Below are 26,497 nucleotides of genomic sequence, written 5' to 3' on the forward strand. Positions count from 1 at the left end.
ACAAAAACAGACATACATTGTGTTAAAATACAGCGTAATCAGTCATCAAAATACAAAACAGCTATTCTTATGTTCCATTTTTTAAAAAAAAAATCATGCCAACCATAAAATTGTATTGCTGTTTATCACAGAAAAACTGCAGGCCAAACCCACCCACATACTAACATTTTCCCCACTCCCTCCCCTCTCATAGCAATATTTACTTATGGGAAATAAAGGCCTTATAAAACCCCAAACTAAAAAAAAAAAAAAAAAAAAAAAAAAAAAAAAAAAAAAAAAAAAAGATTCAAGAGATCTTAAAATAGAGCATTTAAAATATTATCAGTGCATTCATGAGGAAAGACAAAATAATACAAAACAAAATGTCATTCTACCGAGAGGAAAATACCTGCAGAAATAAAAGTGATTTACATAGAATAGATAGAAAAGTGGAAGAGAAAAAAAAATCAACACACTCCAATCTGGGATTGGGTTACATCCAACCCAAGGGTTGTTTGGTATTGTGGCATCCTATCTCTTGCTTTTCCAGTTTTCAAACAAATCCAATTTGTCATTTTAATAATGGTCAGGAAATTCCAAAAAAGAAGTACACTATATCAAACAAACAACTTCACGCTGGATTCACACCTCATTGTGCTGCTCTTTAGGTAAAACTGCAAATATTCCATTGACTTACTATTAATTGTTATCCTAAAGCTAAATAAGAGACAACTGACAAACTGACATATCCTACAACCCCTGACATAAGTTTACCTCCTCTGCAAAAATGTGGCAAATCATGTATTTCAGCAAGGTAAATTCTAACCTCTGATTTGATAACTCTCATTCAGAGGAAAGAAAGGATTTTTTGATCATGGGAGAATTTGCCTAGTGCCTTTTCAACCTTCAAAGAACATCTATAAAAACCTTAACTTCAGTGAAATAAACTACATGACTTATGCTGACCTGGGCTTTTTTTCTTCCTTTAAAAAAAAAAATCAACTAAAATGCAAATCTTTCCATTTCTCCCTGAACACTAAAAACTCGATTAAAGAAAAAGTTGTTTCCTATGAACTGTCTGCTCTTTTATAACAGTAGAATTCTGTGAAGATACTGATTAAACCAAGTTAGAGAAAACTTTCTTAACCCAGTCACCAAGATTCTGAGTTCCAGTCAGATCCTTAAGCCCTTGCTAAAACTAGAACATTTCACCTCAATTATCTATGTATCTATAATCCCCAATTTCCCTAAAATAGAAGATTGTTAATGTCTGAACTGATTAGTAATGATGCTTAGAAAATGAAGGAAAACTACATGTTTTTATAAAAGAAAAAAAAAAGGACAAGTGGACTCAGGTAGCTTATGTCATAATAATGGACAATGCAAAAGCACAGGTGGAACAAATACTATCAAACATGTATTTGTAGTGCAAGTCAAAATACAGGGGCTTTACTCAAAAGTACTGGCCAGCTAAAGGAAACACACAATTCTGAACAATCATTAAAAAGCGCCCAAATTTAAGTCCAATCTAAATCAGAGTTGACATTATTACAGAACATTAAAAATATGGTAAAAATTTATACATTACACAATAAAGTAGTTAATGTTTTGATTTCATTGTTTGCAAAAGAGATCTGCAGATGTGTTTCCAATTATACTGGCTTCTATACCCATCTATTGTAGTAATATAGATATGGTTACATACACCGAAATGAAGGAAAAATCTAGAGCATAGCTATACAGCAATACTTTAAGGTCTGAAGTTTGACCAGTACATATCAAAACATTTCAACATTTCACTGGTTGACTAAACTGACAAAGAACAATTTACAATTAAAAAGGAAAAAAAAATCTTACAGACTTATTCTGACCGAAAGTTTCCTTTATTAACAGGCTTTTCAGTTTTGAACCTTACAAGAAGCTTCCTCCGGCAGTTGGTAGAGAGCATGTGTTTGCAGGGTCTTGTCTTCATGCAGACTTGCTCAGTCATATAATATGTCACTTGCATCTTTCATCCCGTTAATATGACCTCTTTTTTTTTGTTGGCTCGTTTGAGTTCAAGTTCCTTAAGCCATCCATGAGTTTCTGGCAAAGTATTTGGTCTCCACTTTATACACCTGTTTTATTTTCCAAGGGCAATGAAATGTTCATTATATAGTAACACACAATAAATAACTCACTGTTAACTCTAAGTAAGAATGGGAAGGATGCCTATTGCATAGCAATACAGAAAAATCAAGTGAGGCGTGGGATAAAAACGTATGTACAGCAACTCCACTTAACGGGATTTTCCTGTTTTTTTTTTCTTTCACATAATTAACACTAACAAATTCTTCCAGTGTTTATTTTTTTTTTCTCAAGAAAAAAAGGTTTTGCTTCTTGTCTCTCTCACTTACAGAGTAGGTAAAATATAGAATAAAGCCTTCAACTTTTTTTTTGTTTGTTTCAGATGACAGTTTTAACAAACAGAACACAAACTTCCGAAGTGTTGGAACTAGTACCGCTTTTTCAAATTTTTTTTAAACACTGATGAAGCAAGGCTCTCTTGTGCTGTCTTGTTACAAACATTGCCTTTGTCACTATCATCATCATCATCATCATCATCATTATCATCATCACTCTTTGATTATCGTCTTGTCACTTTTCCAAGAATCTTAGCTGCATTTGCAAGACTTTACGATCATATTAGAAAGCTGTTCAATCTTGGGTGTTTTGCCGATGTAGTAGAGAATGGTGAGCGGTTCTAAATCCTGGGACACACAGCAAGGGGAAGCAGATGCTTCTGGATTTATGGTATTATATAAGCTGAGAACCTGAAAGGACACAGGAGAAGAAAGAAAACATAGGAATAGACCAAAAAAAAAAAGGCCATTATTTTTTAATAGAACCATCACACATGGTTATCTTATCAGTCACAGCACTACGTAGGCAATTTAGATTATTTGGGGTTTACACTTCCCTTTACTTATTTTCCAATTATAGTCAAATGGGTAGGCGTCCTGAGGAATCCCTGAATTCACCATTTTCCTACAGAATCCTTTTCTCATACATTGTAAACAAATACTTCTGTAAAAGTCAGATTAGACAAAATTGCTCATTCAACAGATTTTCCAGTTTTTCCAAGGAGTCTTTACTTTGATCACTACTTTGCTGCCCATACTTCCCAGGCCCTCAGAAAACTTGGTCCAAATACCAAACTTGGTATTTCGCCTTGTGTCTACACTTCTTTGTAACTGAAGTTGTTTCATGAGTAGTTTCAATCCCCACCTAGATGAAGAGTTCGCTTGAGGTCAGGGACTCTACACACATCTTTTTTTAACCTTATAGCCCTAGTGAGTCTTCTCTGGACAAAAATCAAAACAAGAGTCACATGCTAGGTGAAGAAATGAATACATGGATAAACAGGAGAATAATATTTTTTATTAAAACTCTCATCAGAGCTTTAATCTACCCTTAGGTAGAGCAAAAGACACCTGTCTGCAGTGTGAAATCTTCCTAGGCTAAGTGTCTTCTCAGGCCAATTTAATGTCACCTAAATTTTCATTTAAAATAAAAGAAAGATCAAAGCCTTTTCATTTTTCATTGCTTCGTAAATACAATCATGCTAAGAACAACCTCAGAAGAAATCTATATTCTTAATTATTCACTTTGTTACATTTTTCTTAAAATAATAATAATAATCAATCCTCCATTTAGCTTTCCATGTGGTAAATGGTAGTGGCTAAGTTGGAGGAGTGAATAGTCAGTCTTAGAATGAAAAGAAAGTTCTATGGTTAGTGCTATACCTTTAACCCCATCCTATATATCAAAGGGGTATGTGACTTCTACCAACGGAAGTATGGAGCTTCCCCAGTGATGATAAAGAGACATTTCCAAGGATGCCATTAATGTGTTAATCAAACAGCGAGTGACCTTTTCCTCGAGATTCACTGCAATGTTTTCAGCCTAAGACAGAAGATCTGTTCAGCACAGCAACACTGACTACTTTATTAAGCTACCTCTGGCTTTTTGGGTAACTGTCCAAACCACATATTTGTGATCATGACAGTGATTCTTCCTCTCTCCTTGAAAAACAAGCATGGTCTCAGCCTTCACACACTCCCTCTGTGTATCAGGGAGGAGAATTATGTTTCTACTTGGCAACTGGGTCTTGCCCACATTACAGCTACTGTTGCCACAGCCCAGCTGAAGCAGCCTGGCCAGAGAGCTCAGACCAAAGGGACAGGCATGAGCAAGCTTCCCTCACGTGGCCAAGCACGTGGTCAGCCCAGAGAGCCAAAATCTCCAGGGGTGTCAGGAAAACAGCTGAAGGAAAGGGAGCCGTATTTGTCAATTGAAAGTTTAGCATATGTAAGCGTTTATCAATAAATAGACTTCATGCTCCACCAACACAAGATTTTTTCAGCTGAGTTCAAGAGGAATTTTATAATACAGATTATCTAAAATCATTGATATCCCCCAAACTCTTGAGTTCAGCTGAATGCATTATGTGACCTTTTTGGCAGGAGATTCAGTTTCCTATCCTGCAGTGAAGGCAATTTTTCTAATGTTTCTTTAATAAGGAGATTTACAGAGGCATAACCCCAACGTGTAGCCACATTTCAGGAATTAAAGACGAAGTGAACGAAGGCCTGGTTATAAAACAAGGAGGCCTGCGTTCCAAGCTCTGGTTTGTCACCAACTGTTTGCTCCTGGGCAAGTCATCTACTTGATCTAGACTTCAATTTCTTTAAAAAAATGAAAGGTTTGAACAAGAGAGCCTATTATTTTTTTGTATTTTATTTTATTATTACTTCATTTTATTCTATATTTTTATTGAAGTATAGTTGATTTACAATGTTGTGTTAGTTTCAGGTATACAGCAAAGTGATTCAGTTATGTGTGTGTGTGTATACATATATATATATATTCTTTTTCAGATTCTTTTCCCTTATACATTGTTACAAAATATTGAGTATAGTTCTCTGTGCTATACAGTAGGTCCTTGTTGTTTATTTATTTTATATATAGTACTACAGGATGGGACAAGATAACTTATGAAGTCCTTTCCATCTCTAAAAATCCTCCATGACTAGGCACCAGGAAGACGCATTTGGACAAATATCATTATTACATAGAAAAAGTCTTTGCTAATCTGGGCTGGGAACCCATGGCATCCAATCTAGGACCTGCCTTCTGAATTAGCCTTCATTCCTCATTGAAGTAACTTAATAAAATATTCAGATTCTCATTTACTTTGGGTTATATTCAAAAAGACTGGGAGATACTGATTTTCAAATCACTGTTACATATATCATCTTTATGTTCTTCACATCCACTCTTGAGTTGGACATTATTATTTCAAAAATAATTTTTAATACAGACATTCCTTTTTACTGATAAGAAAACTGAGGTTCAGAGAAGTTAAATGATTTTATAACTGTCATACACTAGTGAATCCCTCTGCCAAAGCATCTACTGAAGTCCTCAATGTTCTTTCAAATATGACAGTCCCTGATGAAGGTGATAACGGATCCTTTTTTTAGCTGGAGACCTGGGTCCCTGCACATCTTAACAGCACATGACACTAAGTGATATATTGATCCTACCTATTTATGCTTACAGCTGTTAAGAATATAAAACAAAGAAAAAATTAAACTGTCCTCAAGTTGATTGTAATCTAATTGGGAAGGCCAGACCTACTGTCCAAACTCATCAGTGTTACTTTCTGAGTTCACCTACAGATTACATTTTTTTCTCATCATTCAAACCGGTGTCTCCAGCACCCATTTACGTGTGATGACAAAAGGGCACCAGGCTATTTAGAATTCATGTGGAAATACTATCAGCAGGTACATATTAGCAGCCCAAGAATAGAAGAGACAAGTGAGGCCCGTACTTACCCTACTGTGCTGAGTGTCTGAGCTCCACAGATATGGGCACGCTCCAGCACAGAAGTTGGCATTGTACCCTTTAGGCTCATGTATCCATTTCCACCCAAGATCCCTCTTGAAATCAATGTAAAGTGGGCGTAGGCAACAATTATCCTGCACGTTTCTGATAAAAGAAAGAGCAATGGAGATTTTGAAGCTGATTTCACCCCAATCCCCCTGCCCCTCATCCCAAACCAGGAAAATGACTCGTTCATTTATTCAACAAATATGTATGAGCAAATACCACGGGCCAGGTTTTAATGGTTGAACTGCAATCTCAAGAGACTGTCATGATGAGGTGTGATGGTGATTCGCTGGACTCCCTTGCGAGTTCTATGCCCCGACCCGCTTATCTGTGATCTCAAAAATCAAACCCTTCCCTTAAATGATGAGATATAAGCAGAGACGTGGCAGACGGAGACCAAGCCCCTTCCAACCTACAGTGCACAGTTTTGCCATCCATCCTCTATTGCCTTTTCAAATGCAAAATGGATGAAGTACAATAGGTATTTACAGAGAACAATCTAAGGCATTTTCCTTTGAGAAGAAATCCTTTACTTCATTTCCTGTTCCTGGATCTAGGAATGAACCAGAGATCAAGAGCAACCACTGGTTCTGGTAACCAAAAAACACCATTTTTCTTGTGAACTCAGACACTTTGAGCACTTTATCAGTGAGGACTCCTCACCACTCCACAGCTCCTACCACACTTGCTAAGAAACCACAGAAAAGGGGAACTCCCTGGTGGTCCAGTGGTTAGGACTCCGTGCTCCCAATGCAGGGGGCACGAGTTCAATCCCTGGTCAGGAAATTAAGATCCCCGCAAGCCACTAAGGCCCCCTCAAGCTGCACCTGTGGCACGGCCAAAAGAAAAAAGAAAAAGAAAAAATACAGAAGAACATTCACACTTTCCCTCCATGAATTCATGTGGAAATGGGAGATAAATTTATGTTACCCTCCCTTCTCATATTCTCTAGTAAAAGACACGACAAATAGCATCCTTCTTCTGTCTCTCTCATCACTGTTACTGTGAAGAAGGTTTGACCATGGGTACCTTGCAGGGAGAGTGAAGGCTTCTACAGGTGGTGAGTCTCCCCAGTTAGGGACCCGCCACCCTGCACCTCAAATAAACCTAACTTTGCTCTGAGGAACAGACAGCTCCTTTTCTTCTTCAGCCTCATAGTACTTTGGAGGGATTTGGGAAAAAAGTCCAGGGGGCTAGTTTTCTCCCTTCACAGTAGATTCATTGTTAAAGAACTGATGAATACAGCATAGAAATAACTGTTTAAACCTCCGGAAAGGATGATGTTACGAAATACGATGGCTCTACTTTTCTAGTCCTGGTTTTATGCAATGAGTTGCAGTTCAAGTCCATTTTTAGTAAAAAAAAAAAAAAAAAAAAAAAGAAAGAAAAAGGGGGCAAAAGCAGTACAAAAGTTAAACAAACACAGTTACTTTTTGTTTTCTTTTTATTTCCTTTACCTAAAGCAATAGGCTGCATCCAAAGCACGCTTCTTCCGCCGGTTGGACTGTTGTGACTCAAGTCTGTAGGAGGGTAACAACATTAGCAGGAGATGTGGGGTCTTCCCACTGTTTTTTTTCCTAGTGGACTTTATTGTTTTCTGATCACCACTCGTATATGTGGAGGTGCCATCAATACCTTGAAAAAATGCATTCGGGTAATAAACATTTAGCTTCACCTTCATCAAATAGAATCAGCCATATTTTTTTTTCCTTTGTCTATTGTCACAAATAGCAGTGATGACCACACAGCAGCAGCAGCTGGCTCACTCCCCACGGCAAGGGATAGGACTAGTGCAGGTGACAAGGAACACGGCTAAATGGGGCTCGTGTCAGAAGGCATTTCAGTGTCCATGGCAGGGCCTGTTGGTTATGAAAGTCACTACAGAAGAAGTATTTGACCACTAGTCCAAGGGCAATCTCGACTGTTTATTTTAGTCAGTCCTCAGTGTAGGCTCTGCTCAACCCCTCAACGACTGATGACACGGCCATAGGACGTGTCACCCACTGGTCCCCTCTCTTCCTAGGACTGCTCAAGTCAAAAGACTTCCCTGATGAACCTAAACTGAGACTTACACTAAATTGCAGTGAATGAGGTTCAAGTGAAACAGAAGTCACCCACCCTTACCTAATGCTATTTTGGGAAGCTGTGAAGAAAGGGTTTTTTTCATTGATTTTATGACATTCTCAACACCTTCCTGATTCCATCTGAGATGGAGAAACTCAAGCTCCCCAAAGCACACTCAGGAGACTGCCAGCTTAAGCATTTAATCTCCATACTCTAGAGAATCATGACTAGGTTAGAGACTGAAATAAATCTCTAGACCGCTGGGAGTATTTTTCCATGAGCAAGGCCCACTGGAGCCTTCTGCCAATGGATGGAGGTCCCAGGTGGGGTGAGTTAGGAAAGGGCCATCAGCTCCCTAACCTGGTGGTGTGGAGCCAGTGCTGTGCCCACAATTGGTCCAGACTCCCCTCTCACCTCTTGTCCTCCAATGACTTGTTATCTAACATAAGACATGACTTGAACCCTTGGCATCTCCTCATCCTCTTTGACTTTTGGCTAATTCACTAAAAGGTGAGCAAGACTAGGGGGGCAACTAAAACCTTGTTATGTGTTTATAAACTATTATGAAAGTCTGATAAGGAAGCCACTTGGAATATGGGGCACCAGCTAGAAAAGGGGGTGTGTTCTGGTACAGGTCAGGTTAGTTACAGAGGCTGTGGTGGGAGAGGACGTCCTCTGTGAGATACAGTGGTGGCTTCCCGACGACGTGGGGTTTGGGGAGGATAATCAATGGATGTCCTTGAATGCATGTGATCTTCTTCTTCTATAATACTAGCATAGATGGAATGTTGGTTTACTCAAGTGAAGAATAAAGGGCTGAACAGGCTATTTAAGAGTCTGGAAGGTTGGTAAGTCTGTCAGTTAGTACTGCCAAGTCATCACGGAGCATCAAGCAGCGTAAACTGGAAAGAAATCCCTTTCTTCCAATCCTTTCTGCCTTCATATATCTTTCCCCAACCATATCTTTGCCCAAACAAATGAAACTCCCCAGGCCTCACCCAGCCATCTCATTTTCACATGCAAACTGACCTCATCCCCCCAGAAGGTTATCAACAGAGGCCCTTCCCTCCCCCACCTCATGCGCCCCAGTTTCAGTTACCTGCAAATCGTGCTTCTAGTTCTTCACTTTTGTTGGGGATGATGTAATTATTCGATGGTACAAAGGTGCAGCAGGGACAGTGTAAACTTATTTTAAATCCCAGATTCCTGTCTGGAAAACATTAAGTTAAGGAGGTCATTTGTCTGTGCATCTAATACCCCTCAATCTGCAATCGACTTGCAGTAACTTAGGATCACTGAACATCGAAGGAGGAGAACAGAGGGCGGTGGTCACCTTTATGGTGGAGCCATTCGTGAACAGCATCAGTGACGTCGAAGGAGAGCCATTCGCCTTCTGCTCTGGTTTTCACGACTTTGCTGTCGATGTAGCGCTGGGTTGGAGATGTTAAATCTTTGGATTTGAGAATCTAGAGGAGGAAAGGGCAAGTGAAAAAAGCTCAGCTGGCATACTGACAGCATGACTAAACACAAACCATTAACAGTATTCCAGTTCATTATCTAAATTTAGTCCCACTCCAGTCTATCCATGCATTGTCATCTCACTAGCATGTCCACATGCATAAAAACATAACGCCAGGCCATGTGCCATGAAAAACAGAGCTACTAAATCAGCTGTGTGTTATGATAAAGGTGACAGGAACCATAAAGCCAAGTGTCTCAAAGAAAGTGACAGTAATTATTTTCCTCTGCTGACATAAGCTTTGCAAGATTTCAGCCATAAATTCTACACTATTAAGTTAATGGTTTTGTTGTCCTGCTTCCCTGCTTATTTCATTTGGGGAGCTGAGATGTGGGGAGGGGCTGGAGTATGGGTCCAGGTCAGAGGATCCAGGCTCACCCTCAGAAGGCTCTGAATTATAAATCTTCTTCTAATAGAGAGAGAAAGGTCCTAACCTTGGTTCCTAGATCCACCGCCATTAAAATACGTGGCACGCCTCAGCTTTTGAGGTAGGTCTCGAGCTGGGATTTTTACCCTCCCTGTGACTTGTTATGATTTATAAAGATATTCCATATCCCGCAGACAAAGAACAAATTTGGGCAGGAGCCGTCTGGCACAGTGTGGAGGGAGAGTTTGAAAGGAAATCAGCCTGAACGCTGAGAATTTAGAAGGATGCATTTATTTCAAGTAAGTTAAGGGTAACTGCAGTATGTTCTTAGGTTTCTATAGGAAGTGAACATTTTAGGTTGGGTTTTTTTTTTTTAAATTCTGTCTGTCTTTAAATGATACTCTTTTATGAACACATCAAACCATGACCCTAAGTCTCCAAGAACTATATTAAATCCCTAACCAAACCTGTATCCTGCCTTTCCTCAGTACTTACGGGCTCAAGCCCTGTTGTTTTATACTTCCTTTCCTGAGATTGAGTCTAACCATTCTGTGGTCATTTCATATATACATGTTTGGCCTCTCCAACAAGTTCATAAACCCTCCCAGGGCAAGGATCATGTCTTCTATTTGATATCATTTCAAAGCACAGCACTCGATTTAATCAATGTCTATTAAATGACTACCTGCATATCTAGAAGACTGATTTATTCTCCTTTAAACCTTGTAAAAAAAAAAAAAAAGCATAATCTCCCTGCTGATTTTACAATGCACTTTCCTTCCATGTGTGCACATAATTTGTTTCAAGTAGTTTGACAACAAACGCTTCCTGGAACATCTGGCATTATAGTGGACTTTTTTTTTTTTTTCTGGATTAAGTATAGGAAAGGGGGAAAAATCATACAATTGGACTTCGGGTGCCCTCATGAATTTTAAACCAACCCTACTCTACAAACCTGCCCCTAAGGTCCAGCAAAGCCCACGAGGGAAGAGAATCTTGGGGCAATCATGATGTTACCATAGGCAAGAGATGCCCTTTGTGAGTCAATGACTTAAGGGCTGGGCACATGAGCTCTGAGCTTGGAGCATACTATTGCATTTAATTTAGTCCTGAAAACATTCTTTTCAGGTAGATGAAGGAAAGTGAGACTCAGAGAGGTTAAGTAACTTGCCCAAAGCTTCACAGTGAATGAGTGATTTAAAGCAACCCCAGGTCATTTTTCCTCCTTCAATGCTGGATTTTTGAAGACCAAAAGAGTTGTGGGAGTCAGGCTGGATTATGGTCCACCCCACCCCTTCCCAGATGCCAGAGAACACTCAACGACAGAGGCAAACATTTCTAATAAGCTTAGAGTAAATGTTGGTACAAGTTGAAAATATCCCATGTGGAACACATACGCAGTTAATGCTGATAAAAACCTATAATTTTCCAGATATAACCTGACAGCAGTCAATCCTCTGGAAATGAAACCTTGCCTTGAAAACACTCCTAGTTGGGCAAATAAGACACCCCTTTATCCAATTCAGAATAAACAGTAAAATTCACCTAACACAGGATAACAATGGTGAAACAATAGTTGAGACGAAGTTTCAGGCATTTCCATCTGCCTCGTTGACTAAAGGCTAGTAACATTCCCCAAACTCACTTTTCTGTCTTTAAATTTCTTCCCCTACCTGACTTTCTATAATGATGCATTATTTCATAATGCTTTGTGTATTTATTTGCTTTGTTCCTAATTAGCATGGTGTATATCTTATTCATCTTCATATCCCTAACACACACAGACACACTGTCTAGAATGAAACATTGCTTTCATTGTTGAATTAATTACATATGATAAATATATATCTATATCATATAGCAAATATCTACAATATCTATGAGATATATGTGTATATATCTCATATCTTAAGACACCATATATACACACATGCCTATATACATGTATGTATACACATGTATGTGTATGCACAATCTCACTAAAAACACAGAACTTTATTTTTAAAGCCATGACCACATTGACCAAGTGGGCAGAAAAAAACACACACTGGCAAATCTATGGAAATTTTTCATCTCATACAGAAGAAGTAAATCTAGATTATCTGGCTTTAAAAGCAGATGAAGGGGGAGCAAAGAGATTCTGAATTTCTTTTCTTTTTAAATCTCCTTAGAAGATAAGTGCTTCCTCAGTCACAGAACACTGGTAAGTTCTGACACTGGACAACTTCATACTCTCACACAGGGGAAAGGTCCTCCATATCTTTTTACTAGTTCAAGAACAGGCCAGTTGAACCCACCCAAGAAAGATAGCTAGTGAGCTACATAATTCTGAAACAGAGAAGTGACTTTGGTCTTGTGGGTTTGTTGTCTTGAACTTTATGGCCAAGTAGTTCTTAAACCCACTTGTTGCAATTTAACTCTATTCTTTCTTAACCAGCCCTCAGTGGAAACAGGAAACAGCTGCTTTCCATCACTCATAGAATATCCCTCATATTCTTGGAGACTATTATTAAGTCCCCCTCAGCATGCTCAGTCTCCCTCTCTAAGCTAAATAAACCCAGTTCCTTTAGCCCATATTTAGAGGGGCAATTTCCCAAACCTTTAATCATTTGGGTCGCCAACAAGGATGGATGATGCTGTATAAAAGTACTCCTCCTACAGCTTGGTGATTTCATTTCAGAACTGGCTAAAAACCTTCTAATCACATCCCAAAGTCTTTTTTTTTTTAACATCTTTATTGGAGTATAATTGCTCTACAATGGTGTGTTAGTTTCTGCTTTATAACAAAGTGAATCAGTTATACATATACATATGTTCCCATATCTCTTCCCTCTTGCGTCTCCCTCCCTCCCACCCTCCCTATCCCACCCCTCTAGGTGGTCACAAACCACTGAGCTGATCTCCCTGTGCTATGCGGCTGCTTCCCACTAGCTATCTATTTTACATTTGGTAGTGTATATATGTCCATGCCACTCTCTCGCTTTGTCACAGCTTACCCTTCCGCCTCCCCATATCCTCAAGTCTTGAATCTTAACCTGAATGTATTTTCCTTCTAAGAATAGGCACAATCTCCCTATTCTTTGTTTATCTTCCATTTATCACCCACTCTAGGTGAAGCTGTAAGGGAAGAAAATTAACCTACGGCTCTTATCGATTAGAACTTTCTTAAATTCAAGAGTTGATACAAAAATGACCACCTCGGTCAACTTCCCATTCTATTTTAGCCTTTGCTGTGGACCTTTTTCCAGTCTCCCAACAAGTGTATTGAATTTTAACAGTCCTGGATGTGCAGCTGTTTTTTTTTTTTTTTTCTAGAGCCACAGTCATTTCTAAATTCCTTTATATATCTTATCATGACAAAGGTAATTTAATTGAATGGTAAAAGCTCTCTTAACTGGCCTCCATTTGACTGGACAGATTAACCAATATTCTCCATTTGTTCTGTAATAGGTATTGGCTGATGCCCAGAGCACCCTGGGGCTTATTGCTGGAAAGCTACTCTCTAGTATGTTCCAAGGACTTCTGGTCATAGCAGTTGAGTTGCGTGCTTAGCAAGTATCAATTGTATATGTTTCTAAACCTGTTTATGATTGTTGGACTTGATATTGTATTTTTTTGACCACGCAACATGCGGGATCTTAGTTCCCCAACCAGGGATCAAACCCGCACCCCCCCACATTGGAAGTGTGGAGTCTTAACCACTGGACCACCAGGGAATCCATAATATTGTAATTATACAAGTTAATTAGATGGTCTAGAAACTGATGAAATATAGGACCAAACGTAAAGAGAGCTGTTGCTTCTGTGAGAACCAAGCTGAATGCCTTAGAAAGTCTTCATAAAGACAAGTTGCTTAAAAAAAATTTTTTTTTGAAAAACAGTTTGGTGGGTCCTCAAAAAAGGTAAACATGAAATTACCATATGATCTAGCAATTCTACTGCTAGGTATATACCTAAAAGAATCGAAAATAGGGACTCAAACAGATACTTGTACACCAATGTTCATAGCAGCATTAATCACAATAGTTGAATGACGAAAACAACCCAAGTGTCCATCAACAGATATATGGATAAACAAAATGGAGTATATACATGCAATAGAATATTATTCAGCCATGAAAAGTAATGAAATGCTGACATATTACAGCATGGATGAATCTTGAAAACTTTATGCCAAGTAAAATAAGCCAGACACAAAAGGACAAATATTGTACAATTTCCCTTATATGAGATAACTAGAATAGGCAAATTCATGAAGGTATAAAGTAGAATTAGAGGCTACCAGGGGCTGAGGGTAGTGGGAATGGGGAGTTATTTTTTATGGGCACAGAGTTTCCATTTAGGATAATGAAAAATTTCTGGAAATGGATAGCAGTGATGGTTGTACAACACTGTAAATTTACTTGATGCCTCTGAATAGTATACTTTAAAAAATGGTTAAGGTAAATTTTATGTTATGTATATTTTACCATAATATATATATTTTTCTGATTTTAGATGTGGGAGAGATAACTATCAAAGAAGGAAATAATATGTTAAAAATCTAGAAGGATCCTGCACTCGGTTTGCTTAGCAATTGTCCTGAAACGGCTCTCTCTTCTTCAAAGAAACTAAAAACAAGAAAGTATCTATGATGCACTATGGATGTGGTTTAGGCAAAAAATAAGACATGGACTGGCAATAGGCAGAGCCACAGTCAATGAAAAGTCCTTGGTATTTTATAAAAAACTCAACATTTAAATTGTGTTTGTGTGTGTGTGTGTGTTGTACACATATATACACATACATATGTTTTAAATTAAAATATAAAGTTTGCCCCCCAACTCATGTTTTTATAATTCCCTGCTTTAACTGACTTTTTTGTCTTTAAATAACAGAACAACAACTGTTCCTGATTGAATTAGAAGAGAGCTTCTAATATATTAAAAATGAGATTTAGCTGTCTCTTGCTTAGCTACCACCCACAGCCATGCTTGAATGGTACCTTCATTATGTTATTGATATATACACATTATCTGTAATATGTGTAAAATACCCGCATATCGCCTTTGGCAAAGCTCTCAGTTCTTCCCTGAATTACAAAACTCCCTACACAAAAGGATCCATTCATCTCTCTGCCACTGGAAACCAGACAATCAGGGAGTGGGCAGAGGCAAAAGTCGTTAATGTTACCCAATAGTTTAGGGCCAAAAGAAAAAAAAAATAAAAGAAACAGAACTCTAGATGCAAAATTATAGCCAGAGGAGAGCTTAGTCTTAAAGGAATAATGCTATAAATCAACTCAGGATTTGGCTCAGACCTCGTGAAAGACACCTCTTCCATTCCTATGAGACATCGCAAAAAGCTATAAGAAAGCATTGGGGATTCGACTTTACTTTCCATATTCAGACATCAACAGATCTACAGAAGGACCCAGGGGCCCATTCAACCAGACTTCTAATGGAAAGAGAAATTTAACAATAGGGCTGGAAAGAAAAACTGACACCAGGTTAACAAGTGTGGGCCCATCTTGTTCCTTTTAAATGTTTTTAATGTACTTAATGTTTAAATATATTTCAGTGTTTAAAATGTTTGCAGTGGTGTGCACGGAGTGATGAGGAAATGCTGAATTAAATGTTCACTCCACTGGCTCTGAGCACCATTCTCTTAGATCTGCCTCACCTCACGCACTAAGGTCCATGTCATGAAACACGTGTCAGAGAGGCACTCAGGGGCCATCTCTCCAACCCCAAACAATTCATCCTCTAACATCTCTGGCTTTATCTGAAGACCTCTCACGACAGTGAACTTGCTATTTGTTGAGAAAGATCATCCCACTTTGGGCCAACTCGTAGGTTGAAATTTTTCTTTATCTTGGACTTAAACTTTCCATCAACTCGTTAATAATAGTACCATTGCCTCACCTTCATACAGTGATGTTAGCTTTTCAAAAATGTGAAACATTTTCACATTTTTCACTCTTCACAAAACCCTGTGAGGTCGACATCCTAGCCCTTATTATCTCAATACTACAGCAGAAGGAGAAGAAGCCTGAAGGACTTATCTGGGTTACCAAAGCCCCGTAGGAAAAGCCTGGAAACATCTTGCCCTGTTCATACCAGTTGAGGGGGCTTTTGAACATTGTACATATTTTGCTCTCTGGAACAAGATGAAAAACTCTGTTTCTTCTCTATGTCAGCCCCTCATCACAGGAGATGGCTTCCCCCAACTGATTCCTTCAAGACAAGGTTTGTGGTGCTCTCCACCCTTGTCAAGCCCCTTTTCAATGTCCCTCTTAAAATCAGTTCCTCAACAAATTCAAGGTACAGTCTAGCAGAATATGGCAAATACACAGAATATGCCAAATGGGGAGCGGGGGGAGCCTCATGCTTCCCTTGTTCTGGTCACTATTTTTAATGCAAACTATTTATTTTTGGCAGGAGCCACATCACATCATTGATTCCAAACTTTTTGTAAAATAAAACCTTTGTTCTTACACAAATCATTCAGATTTTCCACCCCAAGTCCTTTCTTGGGAAAGACATGGAATAAAGACAAAGAAATGAACGAAGGCAAAGAGAGAAGGAAGGTTGGTTTTTCTAACCAGTGGTTCTCCAACTTTAGCCTGCATTAGACACATCTGGAGGGCTTATTAAAACATCTATAGAGTTTCTGATTTAATAGGGATGAGGCTGGGGCACAAGAATTTGCATTTCTAACATGTTCCTAGGTGATGCACAAGCTGCTGGTCTAAGGGCCACTTGGAGAACTACTGTTCTAGTCTATGTTGACGCAATTCATTTTTGAACCTAAATGCAAATTCCACATATATCTCCGTTAACTTTGAACTTCTTATCTGAGCTGGGTTTTTAGCCTTTTAGAATCTCTCTGAACCTTGTCTGCTCTTCAACATCTAAACTATCCTTGCCATAGTACCAACCACTGTGCATGCAATGTCTTCATCAGCTTGATGATAACAGTATTAAATTGTATAGAGCCAAAGCCATAACCTGGTGCTGTATCCATAGTTACTTCTTTTCTGGTTGGTCTTGTTTTCTTTAATCAACATCCTGTCTTGTGTTGTATACAGTAGAACAAAGTAGAACTTCACTAGTGTACGTAAGGTGTGAGGCCCAGTTTAAGCCAGAGTCCTGCCCATCTTTGTGGATCCATTCCATAGCCTCTGTGGTTCCTTAGGTTTCTTTGAAGAACCCACGGTGCTTGCCAAGTGCCTTTGGAAATCATTAGTGTAGGGAAAAGGCTCATAGACTTTGAAGTCAGGCAAACATAAACCATCACTTCCTTAGTATGATAATCTCTAGGTCCATCCATGTTCCTGCAAATGGCATTATTTCATTCTTTTTTATGGCTGAGTAGTATTCCATTGTATATATGTACCACATCTTCTTTATCCATTCATCTGTCAGTGTTGACTTAGGTTGCTTCCGTGTCTTGGCTATTGTAAAAAGTGCTGCTATGAACACTGAGATGCATGTATCTTTTCCAGTAAGAGTTTTCTCCATATATATGCCCAGGAGTGGGATCGCAGGATCATATAGTAATTCTATTTTTAGTTTTTTAAGGAACCTCCATACTGTTCTCCATAGTGGCTGTACCAATTTACATTCCCACCAACAGTGTAGGAGGGTTCCCTTTTCTCTACACTCTCTCCAGCATTTGTTATTTGTGGACTTCTTAATGATGGCCATTCTGACTGCTGTGAGGTTATACCTCGCTGTAGTTCTGATTTGCATTTCTCTAATAATTAGGGGTGTTGAGCATCTTTGCATGTGCACATGCCTGTCTTCTTAGGACACTGACCATATAGGATTAGAGGCCTACCCTACTCCGGTGTAACCTCATGTTAATTTAACTAATTACATCTGCAACGAGCCTGTTTCCAAATAAGGTCACGTTATGGGCTGCTGAAGGTCAGGACATCCACATATCTTGGTTTTTTGTTTTTTTTTTTTTTTTTTTTTGTGATACACTGGTCTCTCACTGTTGTGGCCTCTCCCGTTGCAGAGCACAGGTTCCGTACACACAGGCTCAGCAGCCATGGCTCACAGGCCCAGCCGCTCCGCGGCATGTGGGATCTTCCCAGACCGGGGCACGAACCCGTGTCCCCTGCATCGGCAGGCGGTCTCTCAACCACTGCGCCACCAGGGAAGCCCCACGTATCTTTTTTGAAGGGACACAATTCAACCTATAGCAGTAGGTGTTCATGCATTACTGTGGGTTGTGTAGGTTCTGATGCTTGATCTGAAGGGGAAGTTCTTCAAAGCAAAAAACACTCCTTTCTTATTCTTCCACAGAGGTTTTTCCACTGTAGTTTACACAGTCCATCCTTGGTAAATCCTTATTGACTAACAGACTTCATTAGAAAGACATATATGATCAAGTGACATACAAGCCGCTGAACAATCAGACATTTATAGTGATAGAAACTACTTCTCAGAATTTTACACATACACATGGACATACACCTCACAGAGACTTCATAGATAAACAAACAGACAGACATCTATATCTATATATCCATATCTGTATCTATCTATCTATGATGACAAAGAATCACCTGACAATGTAAACAATTTTATATGTATTTTACCCTTTCTACTTAACATATTTTCTTGTGGGAATGAAAATGACGAGAAAAAGCAAGAAAGTAGAATTTCCAAGTACTAGAAAGTGGGGTCTTAGAATCAGAACTGGGTAAACGGCTTCTCTTCCACTGAGGCATAAACATAGCCCTTTGTCCTTGTTCAATTTTAGACTCCCTGAACAGCGCTGGGTCACCTTGGGCGTGTCTAACAAACTGACACACTGCATGATTACCCTTCGGAAAGTGGCCTAACAGACCCAGCTCTTATCCTACTTCTCCCATTACCACGTCCTGTAATTGCCGTGGCCCCTTTGTGACTGCATCCCTCTAAGAGGTCGTAAGGAATGCATACTTCACAAGAGCTTCACAAGAGCCTGCATAGCACACACTTATGGAATACACATCAGCTTCAAAAGAAAGACTCACGTTAAAAATACAGTCTCTTTGGAGCTGAGATATCTACATTATTATGTCCCGATATTAACTCTTTCTCGTTATAGTACAACGTAATGTACATTGGTATGTTTCTGTATTACACAGATCCATGTGCAGTAAAAGTATGGCATACAGAGGTCTTTAATGACCTTTATGGAAATGACACCAGCAAGCTACATGCACACACTCACACACATACACACACACAGGAAAGCCTCTCCTCTGTGATGAAAACACCTCATAATTCCCTATTTTTTCCTTCACTTTTTTCATTCTCCACACACGGGCCTTTGTGCTGACTGCACATGTGCATAAGCAAGCAAATGCATCTCTACAGGTCTGAGGGATGAAGGAGTCCTTTGTGTAAACAGAAGTCTCTGTGATGCTGCAGCTCGACCTCATTCACAAGAGCATCAGATATAAATCACACAGCAGAGAAAACGATTCAACCAGACACAAGTCACATCCGCACAGGCAAGGAAAGAGGCATGTGCCACACAACAGTCAATGATGGAATCTGATGAGAAATGAAGTCAAGACCACAGGTCAAGTCAGTCCTTGGGACCAAACCACACAGCTCAGTCCTAAGGATGTTAATAATTACCCAGTTGTTTCCTACCACAGGGGGAATGAGTGTCCCCAACAAAACTTCGAGCTGCCATATCTTCTGATTTTCTCATTTGATATCCCCTTCCAATTCTGCTCTGACTAAACACAGACACACACATACTTAGGGAACACACTTCCAACCCCCTTTTCCTTCTTCCAGGCTCCCAACAACCCACATGATCTGTACTGTAATTCAAGTCCCTGCTTATCTTCAGCTGAGCCCTTTAATTTAGAGGGTGTGATTCTAAAGTAATGAATCTAAAAAAATAAAGAGCATGGTTTTTCTACCGTGTTTATGGGTTATCCAAGAGGATCAGTTTCATTACTGTATTATATATATATATATGTATTTTTCCTACATGGTTATTATTCACTTAACCAGAAGTAGCTCCGAATAAGTAACAGAAAATGGGTAGCTATCAACATTGCTTTCTTCATTAATAGCTACCGAGGTATCTTTAAAACAAATCTAGCAGAATTTCCAAATCCAAATAATTGATGTTTCTCAAGAGTCCCCTGATGATGTTACACGCTTATTTCCACAATGTTCCTTGTACTCAACTCTTTTTCTTTAAATTTTTATTGGAGTAGGGTTGATTTAAAATATTGTGTTAGTTGCAGGTGTACAACAAAGTGATGCAGTTATAAATATATATAATCCTTGTACTTAAATCTTATTTTGAAATGTTTCTTCGATGTATTCAAAGACATTTATTGAACATCATCTATGCACCAGGTGCTGTTCTGCGAGATTATCTCTAGAGGTAGAGACAAGACCATAAACAAGATGAAGATGGAGAAGATCAAGTATAGCATGTGACAAGAATATGGAGGAGAAATGTGGAGAACAAGGACGGGAAGTGTCGGGAAGAGGGACCCTGAGATGTCAGACAGGTTGGCTGGGAAGGTATCTGAGCAGGTGACATTCGAGGAAAGATCTGAAGGAATGAAGAGAGGGAGCCTTCTGGAAAATGGCAAAGAGCACTGCAGGCAGAGGGAACAGCAGCCACAGGCTTTAGAAGAGGGTGAGCCCAGGGTGTCTGAGGAACAGCAAAGAGGCCAGGATGGGGGAGCCCCTTGAGTGGGGGAAGTCACGGCTGGGGAGGCGAGTGAGCAATTAGCCAGGGAAAGCCTCAGAAGGCACAAGAAGGCCTTTAGCTCCTACGTGGAGTGAGGTAAGAAGCCACGACAGGGCTCTGACCAGGGGATTTGGATCGGACCAACCTCTCGGCAGAGATCGCCCTCACTGCTGTGTTGCAAACAGCCTCGAAGGTGGCCAGGGTGCAAACAGCAAGACGAGGCCACTGCAAAAGCCCAAGCAAGAGACAAGAACCCCTGGGACCAGGGTAGTAGCAGCAGAGATGTGAGAAGTGGTTGGATTTCGGTTCCATCTTTTAAAAACTGCCATTAAATAGGAAAATCAACTTAATTACTTTATATGTTTCTCTTATTTAGAACTTTGGCAGTTTTAAAAAATCAATAGTACCTTTCAAAAAATGCAGATTTGTCCCCGTTGAAGGAATTCTCAATTATGTATTTGTAGGCTGTGAACACAGTTCTAGAACCCAAAGTTCCCCCAAAATATTCTGATTACTCTTGCTATCAGGAAATAAACACATATTCTCCCTTGGAACAACTTTTGCCCTGGTGGAGTTATCGAAAAGTTGACAGACATTTACAAGATGGAAATAAAACTACTGAAATCAATCCAGGAAGCAGGTATCAAGCCTAATTGTGTGGTGGTGAGGCAGGGAGAGGTAGTTATGGGGCCAGGGATGAGGTAAAAAGACATCCCCACTGGGGTCAGTCACTCTGTAATGGTTTCTTCAAAAAGAAAAGCAAGACACATCACAGCCCCCAACTCATCGCAGCTGCCCTTGGAGTTTTTATAAAGCAAAGACCCAGAATGCTAACACCATGGCTGTTCCCATAATCCTTCTCTGCTCCACTGATCCCCGGAAATGGGTCAGATGACACCTCATCCAATCAGAGATGAATGACATCATCCAACCAGAGACAATTGACATCATCACGGAGTAGTTTTACGATCACAAACCCACTCTAGGGGAAGTATAAACCATGTTCTAGATGACCAGCAAAACCCTGGTGAAAATAATCCACTCCTGACGCAGCCAACGTGCCAGACACTTTACAGTTGTGTTCTCCTCACAGCAACTCATTAGACAAGAACTGTCAACCTCCAGTGGATGAAGAAAATCTGAGGCTCAGAGAGCTGAGTGATTTGGAAGACCAGAAAGCTACTAAATAAAAAAGGTGAAAGGGCTGACTGGCTGCAATGTTCCTCTTTTTCCTACCCAGAGCTACTCACCAGTAATTGAATGAGACCACCACACAGAGAATGAGTTGAAAATATTATCTAAGGAAGTCCTGAAGCTAACTTCTGGGGCAGCCACTGCAAACCCAGGACCCGCAGCAATAGGGGCTAAGATGAGTTTTCATTACTAAGAGATTTGGAGCAGATCGTAAATTTAAGAGATTGTTTCTGATAAAAGTTCAAAGTCAATGCTTTGGAAACAATAATAATCATAATAATAGTAACCACTGAGTCGACTAATATTGTGCTAGGAGTTTCCATGCATTCTCTCCATGCCTTACAAAATCCTTGCCAAGTAGGTGCTTTTATCCACATTTTACTGATACAGAAATCATCTCGGTGATGTGACTTCCTCAGACTCCCCAAGGGGGAAAGCCACACCTGGAACTCACACTAGCCTAACTCCAAACCCTGGACTCCTCCCACCAGTAGGGCAAAGCAGTCAACAGCATGGCCTTTGGGGCCAGACTGCCTGCGTTAGAATCTTGGCACTGCTTCTTCCAAGTTGTGTGGCCTGGGCAAGTTTCTCAACCTCTCTGTGCCTCAGTTTCCTCACTTGTAAAATGAAGATAATAATAGTAACCACCTCATAAGGTTATTATAAGGATTAAATGAATCAATCTTTATAACGCACTTAGAATAGTGCCCAGCAGACAGTAAGCACTACATGGGTTAGCGATAAGTCTCAACACGGTTACTGAGCCACACTATGCAAAAGAACAGAGAATTATTAGTTACCATTGCACAATTAACATTTCTTTAAATACAGTGGGGAAGGACTACTGTTCACACCATTTTTGGGGTCCTCTCTGCTCACAGCGTTCATAGGCTTTGGGTAACGTCATAACCTAATGCAAATGACAACCATCCAATTTCCTTACGAGGCAAACATGTCATTCGATCAGTTTGCAAAAACCTGAGATATTAATAGCCTTGTACAAACAAAGTGTTTATTATACCTCACAGCTTTTTTTAAAGTGGGTTACTATACCTCGTGTGTCTCCAATGTGGCGCCAGAGTTAGGATCAGTATTAAGGGGATTGTATGTTGTAAAATTCTGAACAACAGGAGCTCAGTATAAATTTTTTTTTCGGTAGAACTATTTGCAAGTCAAATTTAACAGACAGTCGGGTTTCTTGGCTGACCCCTTTATATTTTACACACCCTTGGGCAATATGAGAATTGAAAGCTGAACTCTGTGTATGTGTGCACGCATGTGCATGTACAATGGCACATATACACATGTGCATGCGCACATGTTTGGGATTAGGAAAAGGTTAATTTTCATTAACCCCACTAGTGCTGTGGTCCTTGCAATGACAGGAACCTCACCCTTCATTTTGCAGCTTTAGAGTCCCTTAAAAAGCAGGCCAGGGCTTCCCTGGTGGTGCAGTGGTTAAGAATCTGCCTGCCAATGCAGGGGACGCGGGTACGAGCCCTGGTCCGGGAAGATCCCACATGCCGCGGAGCAACTAAGCCCACGAGCCACAACTACTGAGCCTATGCTCTAGACCCCGCAAGCCACAACTACTGAATCCCGTGTGCCTAGAGCCCATGCTCTGCAACAAGAGAAGCCACCGCAATGAGAAGCCCACCTACCTCAACAAAGAGTAGCCCCCGCTTGCTGCAACTAGAGAAAGCCGTGCACAGCAACAGAGACCCAGTGTAGCCATAAATAAATAAATAAATAAATAAATAAATAATAAATAAAAAGCAGGTCAAGGCCATCTACCTTGAATTATCACTGTAAAGCCTTAGGGGTGTGCATCGTTTAAAATCTTTCGTGGAGATGAGATACAATGTCCATTAAAAGTAGCTGGGGATTCGCTCCTCCACACTAAAATCTTTGTTTACTTATTTTGCTCCATAAACATCAATTCACTCTTTCACCCTCAAATCTGAAAAATCATTTCATATGGACTATACAGCTTGAAGCCAAAGATAAATGGATATAAATGACTTAGGATTTAGCCGCTGTTTTGTATAGTCTTGCAAGGGATCTCTAAAGATGAGATTTCATCACATTTGACAAACCCATTACTGCACAAATGCAAATCCAACTAGGCCTTAAAATCCAAGGATTGGGAATTCCCTGGTGGTCCAGTGGTTAGGACTCCGCACTTCCATGGCAGGGGCACAGGTTTGATCCCTGGTCGGGGAACTAAGATCCCGCATGCTGCACAGCACAGCCAAAATAAATAAATACATCCATCAATCAATCCATCCCAAGGATTAAAGAAAGAGGTCAGAAAAAGCAGGAGGACAGATTTTATTTTACTTTTGTTCATCACAGGTCTGATAGAGTATTCTGTAGAGGGGGGAGTTCCTTTGTTAAGGCAAAGGTGACTTCAACTGAAGCTGGATGTCCTACCTCTACCAAAATAAACACCACCATTGCCCCTCTTAAGGCCATGGTCGGGAAATCTAAGGTGCCTTGGAAATCCACAGAGCTTGTTTCATCCCAGCACGTTTATCTTCTACTGATTAATAGGGAACTACCAGCAGACTGTATTCTATCAAGATCTGACACCAACATTTGTGGCCTCACACCAGCCCCATGTGAGAAGGTGCCATTTTTCTCCTGATGTATGATGTATGAACCCAGTATATCGCATTGCCTCCCAGGGAGTTCTTTTGCATGGTTTTTTTAGTGGTCTCAAGCTAATAAATTAATTGAATGATAATCTGGCAACTGACTTTGGCAGGTAATTCTGTAGAGAGCTCTTCCTCTTGGAGGAATCAAAGACTTAGAAGTCAAAATCTAAGAGAGGACAAGGAAGGAAGGAAACTAACCTAGGTTGACTGCCAACTCTCCATCCGACAGTTATATACACTGTTTTATTTCACCCTTACAATAAACAGCAAGTGAACTGGAATTATTAAAAAAAACTTGGATCACAACGCCCATACCAGTGAACACTACACCATGCTGTCTCATTAAGGGTGACAAGTGAAAGAGTGAATAAAAGAAAATGCTGTGCATAGTAATTAACCAAACCTGCTCCTATCTCAATCTGATGCATTCAGATATTCCTGCTATAAATATTGTTGGGCTCAAAGAAATCTCTTGAGTCAGGCACATGGTGTATTGGAATTATCTGCCTGTCCACCCAAGGAGTCCAAACAAGATGGCAGACTGCCTCCAAATTCTCACAGCTCCCTTTCTGGAAGGAATGAGTTCTGAGGCATTCCTCTGGATTCTCCAAATTTTGTTCTAGGAGTCCCTTGGGTATATCTCTATTAGTGGAAAGACGGTACTGTTGAGACACCATTTATACGTCTGTTCCTCCACCAGAGCCTGAGCAACTGGAAGGCAGAGTCTGAGTCTGATTTATCTCTAGATGGCTGGCACCAGTTATGGTGTCAACGCTAGGAGGTGTTCACTTGGAGTTTGCTAACTACGATGCCATACAGTGGGTTAGTGTGGCAGATTAAAGATGGCTGCAACTTCTTTAACACTCCTCCCATCAAGAGTTGGGGTCTATTTCCTTTCCCTTTGAATCTGGGCTGGGCTGTAGGTCATTTGATCTACAGAATAAGGTGAAAATGATGCTCTGCTAGTTCTGGGCCTTGTTTTTAAGCGGATTGGCAGCTTCCACCTTGGACACTTGGCCCCTTGAGCCTCATGTAAAAAGCCTGACTACTCTTCTGGGAAGACTGCTTGGATACATCCTGAAACCATTTAGAGAGAAGGGGGGCTCAGTCATCCCATCCAAGCTCCAAGCTTATGAGCAAACTCATCACAGATCCTCCAGACCAGACCAGCTGCTACTTGAATACCATCAAGTGACCCCAGTCAAAGTCACATGGAGCAGAAGAACAGCCCAGCCAAGTCTTGCCCAAGCTTCTGACCCTTAAAAGTCAATAAAATAATTGATATTTGAGGCGATGAAATTTGGGGGTAGTTTGTTATACAGTGACTAGATCATCGAAACATTACAAAGGTACAAATCTTATTATCCTAGAGGTGGTAAAGTTTAAAAAGGAACAGTAAATAGACCCACAGACAGAGAAAACAAATTTTTGGTTACCAAAGGGGAAAGGGAGGCGTGGAGGAATAAATCAGGAGTTTGGGATTAACACACGACTATATATAAAATAGAGAACCAACAAGGACCTACTGTATAGCACAGGGAACTATACTTGATATTTTGTAATAAGTTATAAGGGAAAAGAGTCTGAAAAAGTATATATATATATATATGTAAAGTATATATATATATATATACATATAAAAGTATATATATATATATATATATATATAAAACTGAATCACTTTGCTGTACACCAGAAACTAACACAACATTGTAAATCAACTATACTTCAATTAAAAAAAATAGAATTGGGAAATAAGTGTGAAAAGGATGTAAGTTGGTGAGAGAAAGCTAGAAATAGCTGGGATTTCCAAGGCCCTCTGAGGTCAGCACCCCTAAACATAAGTATTTTTTGGTGGTCTCCCATGGCCACGAGGTCATGGGCACTCTTACGTAAGTTATTAATTTCTTGGTGCTTCATTTCTTTGCTTGTGAAATTGGGGACTTAGCCCCCTCCAAGATGGCAGATACCCTTGCTCTTGTTGGTGATATTCAATTGAAGAAGATTCCCCTCTCTTATTTTTTTTTCCCTCTCATAACTCTGGGCATGATTTTAATCATAAATACAAGCACA

The 26,497-nt window shown here is 39.9% G+C and overlaps 1 protein-coding gene across 2 annotated transcripts in view; it reads right to left on the reverse strand.

Moving 5' to 3' along the window:
- Window positions 1–2,633: 2,633 nt before the first annotated feature.
- Window positions 2,634–26,497, reverse strand: part of TGFB2 (transforming growth factor beta 2) — a gene marked incomplete at both ends in the record, with an annotated part of 80,192 nt that continues 56,328 nt past the window's right edge. For both annotated transcript variants that reach the window (XM_079698406.1, XM_079698405.1), the window contains 5 exons: window positions 2,634–2,792; window positions 5,862–6,015; window positions 7,374–7,551; window positions 9,080–9,190; window positions 9,314–9,446. In XM_079698406.1, coding sequence (XP_079554532.1) covers window positions 2,634–2,792; window positions 5,862–6,015; window positions 7,374–7,551; window positions 9,080–9,190; window positions 9,314–9,446 — 735 coding nt within the window. The remainder of the gene's footprint in view (window positions 2,793–5,861; window positions 6,016–7,373; window positions 7,552–9,079; window positions 9,191–9,313; window positions 9,447–26,497) is intronic.

The sequence above is a fragment of the Hyperoodon ampullatus genome (assembly GCF_949752795.1).
Source record: "Hyperoodon ampullatus genome assembly, chromosome: 2".
In the NCBI taxonomy this organism is placed as follows: Eukaryota; Metazoa; Chordata; class Mammalia; order Artiodactyla; family Ziphiidae; genus Hyperoodon; species Hyperoodon ampullatus.